This window comes from Castor canadensis, chromosome 7, assembly GCF_047511655.1.
Source record: "Castor canadensis chromosome 7, mCasCan1.hap1v2, whole genome shotgun sequence".
Classification (NCBI taxonomy): domain Eukaryota; kingdom Metazoa; phylum Chordata; class Mammalia; order Rodentia; family Castoridae; genus Castor; species Castor canadensis.
In genome coordinates this window covers 108,004,780-108,014,643 of record NC_133392.1, presented here as the reverse complement: position 1 = coordinate 108,014,643, position 9,864 = coordinate 108,004,780, and the positions used below count along the sequence as shown (strand labels likewise).

The 9,864-nt window shown below is 37.9% G+C and overlaps 1 protein-coding gene across 1 annotated transcript; it reads right to left on the bottom strand.

Moving 5' to 3' along the window:
• Positions 1–5,421: 5,421 nt before the first annotated feature.
• Positions 5,422–9,167, bottom strand: Insl5 (insulin like 5). Its single transcript, XM_020170797.2, has 2 exons — positions 8,710–9,167; positions 5,422–5,828 (listed from the first exon to the last, which is right to left on the bottom strand). The coding sequence occupies exons 1-2, from the start codon at positions 8,882–8,884 to the stop codon at positions 5,599–5,601; spliced, it is 405 nt and encodes a 134-aa protein (XP_020026386.1). The 5' UTR covers positions 8,885–9,167; the 3' UTR covers positions 5,422–5,598.
• Between the last annotated feature and the right edge of the window lie 697 nt (positions 9,168–9,864).

Below are 9,864 nucleotides of genomic sequence, written 5' to 3'. Positions count from 1 at the left end.
GTTGTTCTCACTAGATATTAAACCTTACTATAAACTATTGGAGTCAGAATAATACTGAGATGCTATTGAAATATCTCCAAGACATGTTAAATAAAACAGTGAAATATATGATTACTTTTTGTGAAAAATAGGATGATAGATTCAGCAGATATTGTATTAGTCATTGTAGGCTAACTTCTATAAAAGCAGACTCAGACATAAAACATCTCAAAGGCTATTGATTACTAAGTTGCTGGAAAGGGTCAGAAAGTTTGTGGATGACAGGCATCCACCACTGTGCCCAACTGTTGGCTGAGATGGAATCTTGCTAACTTTTTGCCCAGGGTGGCTTAGATTCTTCTGATTTCAGCCTCCCAAGTAGGTAAGATTACAGCACCTGGTTTCTTTACAGAAGTTTTAAAGAAAATAAATTAAAATTCTGATTTAAAAAAAAAAAAGAAAGTTTGTGGACAAGTCTTGGAAGTCGTACATATCACTATAACATTTAATTGACTGGAATTCAGTCATGTGACCACATATCATCACAGAGGAGGCTGAGAAATGTAGTCTAGCTATGTGTGCAAGAGTAAGAGGAGAAGAGGTTCTGGAGGACAGCTGCAAGTCTATGCCATAGAGATAAATGAGAGAGAGATAGATAGATAGATATGGAGATAGATACAGAGATAAATATAAGGATATCTAGCTGTGTTTATTTGTAGCTATGCTACATAAATTCAGCATAAACATAATTTTTGCCTCTGGCAGAATCGCAAGAAAGTTTTTGTTTGTTTGTTTTTTTCAATACTGGGGTTTGAACTCAGGACTTTCTGCTTGCTAGCCAAGTGCTCTACCACTTGAACCAAACTCCCAACTCAAGAAACTCTTAATAACAGTTAGTTATTACTTTAGACCAAAATGAAGGAGAGCAATGTTTTTATGCTTCTTTGAGCTGCTCATATATCCTAACCTTATGCACACATTATTCTTTTTCCCCCAAAAAGGATTTACTTAAGTAATAAATCTCATTTTCCTCTTTGTGTCTCTGTGTACTTAAATCATATAGATATATGTGTGTATATAGATATAATATATTGTAAATAACAACTAATAAAATAGTCTAAAAATACTCTTTCCCCAACAACTTAGTAATGTATCTCACAGAAATAAAAGTCAGCACATAAGGATATATGAATGAGGTTATCATTATTTATAATCACAAATAATACAAACAATTTGAATCTATTGATGGAACTCCAAAATTGTAGTGGTGCATGTGATAGAGTATAATTTCTCAAACATTTTGCTCTCAGAACCTCGCCCTCTTAAAAATTAAGAATTTTAAAGAGCTCTTATTTTTATGGGTTGAATCTATCAATATTCATTATAGTAGAATTTAAAACAGAAATTTAAAAAGAATAACTCATTTAAAAAGAATAAACCCACCACATGTTAATATAAATAACATGTTTTATAAGAACTATATTTTTGCAAAACAAAATGCATTTAGTGAGAAGGGTGGTATTATTTTATATTTTTGCAAGTGTCTGATTTAATAATATAGAGTTAAATTCCCATACTGGCTTCAACATTCAGTCTTCTTCTCTGTGTGGTGTTGGTTGACAGCTAATAAAGAAATCCAGGCTGACACAGATATTAAGTTGGAAAAGGATTACTAAAATGATCTTCCGATAATTTTGGTATTCTTTTTTCCTTCATTTTTATTAGGATATATTCGTTGTACTGGGGAGATTTGTTGCGACAATTCTGAATAGGCTTATACTGTGCGTTGGTTAGATGGCCCCTGTGGTATTCTTTTGTTTCGCAACTATACCAAAACTTGACACATAGTTATTAAAAGTTAGTTGTGCTGTGCATGGTAACACACAACCTGTAATCTCAGCATTTAGGAGACTAAGGCAGGGGATCAACCTGCCTTATCTCAACCAGCAAAAACCCTTGTTCCTTCCTATTATTGCTTATACTCTCTCTACAACAAAATTAGAAATAAGGGCAAAATAGTTTCTCCTGGGTATTGGGGGGGGGAAGGGAGGGGGCGGAGTGGGTGGTAAGGGAGGGGGTGGGGGCAGGGGGGAGAAATGAACCAAGCCTTGTATGCACATATGAATAATAAAAGAAAAATGAAAAAAAAAAGAGTGTGAAGTCAGTGTGGGTGCATACTGAGACCCTGTCTCAAAAAAAAAAGATAAATGATAGCTAAATGATGATAGATAGATAATAGATTTTAAAAAGTTAGCTGCAATGTAGAATCCAAAATCATTTTTACAAATTTTTGTAGTGCTAGATAAAAATTTTTTATACTTTGAAGCTCTTTCACCTAGACAAGATTTTAAAACAAAACTCAGAAGATATTGGTTCACTGACTTAGGCAGATCTTTTAAATGAAAAAAACCAATTCATTAATATCACTACTGATACTCATGGAAGAGGATAAAAGTTTTCCAAAATTGATTGAAAGCTTGAATTTTATCATCAGCAACAAATTGTCAGTTGTTTTCCTTGAAGTGACAGGCTCACTTCATTCATTCTCATCTGCTTTCACTTCATTTCAAATACCCAATTCTAAATAATTATAGCTTTTCGATCTTTTTTTTTAATGTTTCTTCTTAAAAGGGGGGGAAAAAAGACAGCAGCTAGTTTTAAGCTCACAAATCAATCACCCAAGTGCTTTTCCTTGAGACAACCATCATCCCTCAATTCCAAATCTGTAGAAGTGCGTCATGCAGGCTTCCTGTGACATCACCAGTACCAAGTCTATTGATAAGAACTGAGATTTATGTTAACTAATTTCTATTGTTTCGTCAGGAATATTCTTTATGAAAGTAACTTTTTTTTTTTGACTGAGTGTGCCTGGTACTGAGGCAGCCTAGAAGTAGGGAAAGTTCAGTACTCGTATTGGATGGGAATCACCTGGTTCCTCCCTTCCCATGGGTTAGTGTAAGTTTTAAAACTACCTGAGGAAGTAAAGCATGCTCTCTCTGCCTCCAGATTCCATCTGTGCCCACCATGCCCCCTTTGTATTTCCCTTCCCTACCTTTTAATAAACTCCATTTACACCCACATGTCCTGCCATGGATTCTTCCCAGTGGGACACAAAGAATTTGGAAGTCTCTGATCACAGACTGCACTGACACTATTAACAGTACTACTGATACAGTTTGGCATGACTAACTCGATTCACATACCACAGAAAGGCAAAGAAAGCATTTCAGCCTATCTTCAGGGTACAGATATGTGCTTTAGGTTTAAATAGAAGAATAATTTAGGGGCAGAGGTTTTAGGTTTGCCTAATTATGAAAGAGTTCTAGTCTTGGGTGTGGTCCAGAGGTGAGATGTGTGGTCCAGTTGCTCATTATCTCAGATTGGCCTGGCCAGACCTTATTACAATAAGAAATTTGCCTGGTGGGGGTAGTTTCATCTCCTGTAACAATCCTGTCCTTTCTGGATTTCAAGGTGGCTGCAAAGTGACTGTAGGAGAGAAAGACTCAGACCAAAGGACACATACACAAAATGGAGGCAGGAATGCCAAACTTTTCTGCTGCTTTTAGTTCCCCTTTGGACACTTGCACACCCAAGGGAGAAGTCAGTGCTTTTCAGCAAAAGTGGTTTCTAAGTCCCTATTATACACCTAGCATGTGACTTGGGGCACATTGACTTAATTCCACTGAGCCTCAGTTTCCTCATCTGCAAAGTGACAATAAAGTGCTATCCTACCATAACAGGTTTACTGCAGCAAATGCATGAAGGAAATGTTTGAATGTTGTGCACATCTTGACACAGTGTCTAGTATGTAGAAGATATTATTAAGAGACAGACTGGAGTTTTAAGAGCAGTACTTTAGCTGAACAGACATTCTGACCATTGCTACAACCCACCAGAGGAGCTGGCTGTCAGAATAAGACATGAAAACCTTTTTGTGATATCCTTACTTTGTCATTTTATCTGGAAGATTCCAATTGCATAATGACTTGACAACTGGGTCTTGGTTTCTCAACTTTCAGAATGAGAATAGAATGACTTTTTATTTGTGCAGTAGAGAGGCAAAATCAACAGAGCTCAGACTACAGGAAGAAGCTTTTCACTCAAACATAACTAAGTTTCTGCCATTTATGAGAACTGACTGATACTTCTGTGGCACAATTATTTTCAGGTAGAATGTTGAATTTATTAAGCAATCTGAGGTCCTTTGAGAAAAATACTTCGTGTAGATTTGTTGTCATCGGGGTAGAATCTGTGATCAGAATACTTCCAAATTCTTTGTCCCACGTGGAAGAATTCATGGCAGGACCCATGGATGTAAAGGGAGGGGTGAGGATAGGTAAGACACCTAAAAAACTAGCTAGCATTTGTTGCCCTTAATGCAGAGAAACTAAAGCAGATACCTTAAAGCAACTGAGGCCAATAGGAAAAGGGGACCAGGAACTAGAGAAAAGGTTAGATTAAAAAGAATTAACCTAGAAGGTAATACCCACGCACAGGAAATCAATGTGAGTCAGTGCCCTGTATAGCTATCCTTATCTCAACCAGCAAAACCCCTTGTTCCTTTATTGCTTATACTCTCTCTACAACAAAATTAGAGATAAGGGCAAAATAGTTTCTGCTGGGTATTGAGGGGGGGAGCGGGAGGGGGTGGAGTGGGTGGTAAGGGAGGGGGTGGGGGCAGGGGGGAGAAATAAACCAAGCCTTGTATGCACATATGAATAATAAAAGAAAAATGAAAAAAAAAAATAAAAGCATATCCTGTAAAAAAAAATATATATATATATACTAAATATTCTATACTATAATATACTGAATACGTTATATATAATAAACTATATATACTATAAAAAAAAAAAGTTAGGGGAGGGAAATACAAAGGGAGAATGGTGGGCACAGGTGGAATCTGGAGCTAGAGTGAGAGTCTCTTCTCCAGGTGAGGAGGGAGAAATGACCCAAACAATGTATGCACATGTGAATAAACAAATAATAAAAAAAAAGAAAGAAAGGAGGGTCAAAATCAAAACAAACAAGCAAACAAAACCTACGCTAACCTATGGGAAGGGCAGAACCAGGTGACTCCCATTCAATAACCAATGAGTGGGGCAGGGCATGGGTGGTTCCCGAGTCAGGTGAGGGCGGTCCTTGAGCCAGAGCATGGTCAATCTGAAATATAATACAAAGTTTCTATGAGTCCCAAACTTTCCCTACTTTTAGCCTGCCTCAGATTGACCACAATCAGTGTTTAAATTTCCAGTGACAAGACACAGTAATTCCCAAACTAAAAGGGAATAGTTATTTCTGGATGATGAGATTACAGATGAGATTTTATTTTCTTTGTATACATACTTTCAGATTTTTCTACCACCGGCTGTTTTCTGTTTGCTTTTGAAAAGTTATTTGCAATTTTTTTAAAGGAACACAATCACAGTGAGCTTGGTTTGTGGCATTTTTATTGCAATTTTGCACAGCATTTGAAATTTTAAAGCATTAGTTAGAATTTGAAAGGAGGAGTGCATTCATCTTGGCAAAGGGAGAGAAAAATTCACTGTGGTCTTAGGCAGAACACTGTGATTAAACATATGCTATAGCCATGCCATCCATTGGGTAGTTGCTCTTGTCTTAACACAGGGTGCTCAGATCAGTCATGGAACAGCCATCAGTGCAGCACAGAGTTTGCAAATCTTGTCTTGACATCACTGAATGCTCCTTTGACTCTGAAAGCCCTTCTGTGGGCATCTGTCTATCCTGAATATGTTCCTCTCCTGAGAAATCCACATTGGGAAGGCTATGTACTATGTTTTCCTGGTAAGCCTCATGTCTGTTTGGGAGTTGAAAGTAGTTTCTTCTCTCTGCCATATGAAAGAGATAAAAATAACACTACTTTAGAGAGCCCTGACAAAGAAGGCAGCAGTCACTGTCTACTCTTGGAGAAATGAATTGAATTTCTGAAAGGAAGTCGAATCTTGCATATAACAATTTTTAAATGTTGGTGTAGTTTCAGAGAGATTTGACCTTTTAGGAAGAGCTCCGTCATGCCCAGTCTTCATTGTACAGAGGAGGAACTTGACTGCAAAGAGGAGTGACATACCCAGTGTCACTTGCTAGCTGGAACCAAGTCAAGGCTTGACTGCTATTGGCTACTGCTGCCCATGACTGGCAGACCCAAAGGTATTAGTTACATGCTATAAGCAAAACCCAAGCCTGTGTATGCCCTGCAAAGCTTCAGTAAAGAAGGAAGTGGAGATTTAAACTTCTGTATCTGAAAATAAGAAAAGGCCACACTTTTTAGCTCAAAGTTGTTTGCAGCATCCACAGATAAGTGTTTCTCACTTTTAAGTTAGCTCAAACTTATTTATGAGTGCCTTACCATACTGGCAAGCACCAAGAAAAATTAGGTGAATGAATGCTGGCTGGAAAACCAATAATTGATCAGGCAAATAACATTTAGAAAAACCCACTGAAACCTATGAAAGGTTTAATAGTATGTGTTGACTGGTATCAGAGATAGACTTGTAGACATTCATTCCACTACTCCAGATGTTTCAAAGATACTCCAAATGTATTTTTTTCTAGTGCATTTTGGTTTGCTATTCCAGAAGTCAATGTCAAGCCTGGTAAATTATGCTCAACTTTTTTTTTCTTTTTTGCAGTACTAGGGTTTGAACTTAGGGCCTCATGCTTGGTAGACAGGGGCTCTACCCCTTGAGCCACTCCACCAGTCTGCTCTCTTAAGATTGAGAACACTTACTATTTTTGTTGCAGTCTTGTCATATGAACCTCAGTATTTAAGCGATAATGACAAGTTCATGATATACCAAGACATTGGCCCTCTACAATATGAATACTGTGGATAACTGTCTTACCAAAGTCATTCTAAGTGAAATGGAAACCTTGACAACCATATATGTGGCTGTAACATTTATTATGTAATCAGTTCTTTAAACTTTCTATTTATAAAACATAGCAAATACAACCAATTACTAAAATGGAATATTAAGCCAGGCACAGAAAGACAAATGTTGCATGATCTCACTTACATGTGGAATCTAAAAAGCTGAACTCACAGGCTTAGAAAGGAAAAGGGTGGTTATAGGGGTTGGGGTAAGGATGGAGGGACTGGGGAAATATTGGTCAAAGGGTAAAAACTTTTGGCTAGATAGGAGGAATAAGATGGAGAGATTGATTGATTGTACAACATGGTCAGTGTAGTAAATAGCAATGGATTGCATTCTTGAAAATTGCTAAGAGAGCAGATTTAACCGTTCTCACCACAATAAATGCTGAGTATGTGGGTGCTGCATACATTAATTAGTTTGACCCAGTCATTCCACAATGCATGTAATATTCATACATACCTTCTATAGCCATTCATACACAACTTTTATCATTATATACCTAATAAATGTACACATTTTTTTCAAATAAAAAAATAATAAAAAATAGGCTCAAATTTTATGTCACATTTTAATTTCGGACTTAGCAGAAAGAGTTCTGGTCAAACTTCTAAGTTACTTGAATTGAAAAATAAAGAAACACAATGAAGTTAACCACAACTATTACTGAAATATATTAGGTTCACTCCTACCTTTGAAATTCTGATCAGACAATTCTTACCGGTACAACTCCCACCCTGCTTCACCTGTTCCTGGTTACCCCCCAAATTCTACAGATTCTTCAGGGCTTCCTCTGTAATGCAATCACTTACTGCAAACTTCTCTTCACTTGGAATGCAGTACCAAGTAAGCCAAGACTTTAGCTCTTGAAGTCAAGTAGGCCTGGTTTGCTTCCCTCCCACACAGCTGACCAGGTAGGTGAACCTGGTAGAATAGTAAATGGTGTTTACTTCACAGGATCCTTATCATAAAACCGAAAAGATGTGGCACAAGAAAATGTCTGGCACTAAAAAAAGTACTCAGTTAAAGTCAGATTCCTTCTGTCCACCCTTTTTCTTTTCTTTTTTTTTTTTTGGCAAGATTGGGGTTTGTCAGGGCTTCACACTTGCAAAGCAAGCATTCTACCACTGGAGCCACACTCTAGTACATTTTGCTCTGATTATTTTGGAGATTGGGTGTCATGAACTCCTTCCCCTGGCTAGCCTTGAACCGAGATCCTCCAGATCTCAGCCTCCCAAGTATTATAAGGAATACAGGCCTCCCAAAGATTACAGTCATGAGCCACCACTACCCAGCCTTCCACCCTATTTAATACCTACCTGCGTTCTAAGTTTTATATTCTATAATTATAACTATCCCTGTGTGAAACTCTTGCTAGTTCAGGGTGCCCACAGAAATCATATGCTTCTTTCTCTCCTCCATAGCTCCTGCCATTCATGCCGAGCTCATTGTGGTGTGGGGAGGGGAGTTATGCAATCAAATGATTTCAGTCAGAATGCTGAAGAACATGAAGTCCTTATTTTTTGAAAGGTAGCATGCTCACCTCTTTCCAAAGCCAAATTCCATTGATTTTGATAATTAAGCCCCTAAATTGATATATAAATGGTTCAGCAATTCTTAGGAAAAAAGTCACTAAAACAACTTGAGAAAAAAAATTGTGTAAGGGCCTGGGGGCACAGCTCAAGTGGCAGAGCACTTGCTTGGCAAGCATGAGGCTCTGAGTTCAAATCCCAGTACTGCCCAAGAAATAAATAAATAAATACAAAGGAGTAAACAGTTTAAACAATAAAAGAGGCATATGGGGAAAAAAATAAGGGAGACATGTGAGCTCAGTTACCTTGTTGAACTTGAGGGAGTTCCTCCAGGTGTCTCCTCCACCTAGAGCTGGCGCAGATGTAGATAACGGTCCTTACGTACTGTAGCCCACAGAGCTTCACCGTCTCGCTGCTCCTCACTTCTGGCATGGCAAATAGCACAGAGAGTAGAAATAAAGTGGAAATGGAGCCCTTCATTTTGCTGAGGATTGAATGAGAATCTGAACAGGTGAAGACTGCCCACTCTAATTTTGAAGTTACTTTGGCCTTCTTGACCAATTTATACTAACTTTCCCAACACTTTATTGACCAATAAGGACCTCATTTTAACAATATTTACTAAGCATATAGGTTACTGTGTAGAGTTCCGGTAACGTGCTTTTATGATTATTGCAGGTTATTTGGCCACTTCTGAACCCCTTACTGGTCATCAGCTGTACTGATGAGACAATAAACAGACAATTTCTTGGGGGATATTTCCAGAAACAGCCAAGTTTTCCTGCTTTGCTACTTACTGACATAGAGCAAGTTTTTTTGGTTTTGTATTTTTTTAATTGTTGGTATAAGAATTCTTACAATGTATCAAATTTATCATATTTGAATTCACCCCTTCCACCGCTCTCCTTTATTCCCCTCCTCTCCCCCCCTCACCCCCGCCAGCGATTCCTGGAATAGTTTCAACAGGTATCATTTTTCCATTTACATGCATGTGTACACATTTTTGCACCACATTCACCCTCCTACACCCTTTCCCCGCCACCTCCCCCCTCCCACTGGAACCACCCCTCCAAACACAGGACCTCTTTGGCCCTCCTGTTCTATGATTTTGTAAAAGAAAAAAAAGTGACATTTTTGCTTGTTTGAGATGAAGGTAGCTACACAGGGATTTTCCTTATGATATTCCCATGTATATATGTACTACAACCCCAACTGGTTCATCTCCTCTATTTTTCTTCATTCAACCTTAGTCCCTTTCTTTTATGGTGGTTTCAGCCAGTTTAAGAATTTCATATTCATTCTTGTATAGAGCAAGTTTTAAATTCTTTCAAACTCAATAGCTACATCTCTAAAATGGCAAACCCCATCTGATTTTTTTTTTTTTTTTTTTTTTGAGTATTGAAGGCAGCCTCTACACATGGGATGTAGCTCAGTGGTAGAAAGTTTGCCTAGCATTCCCA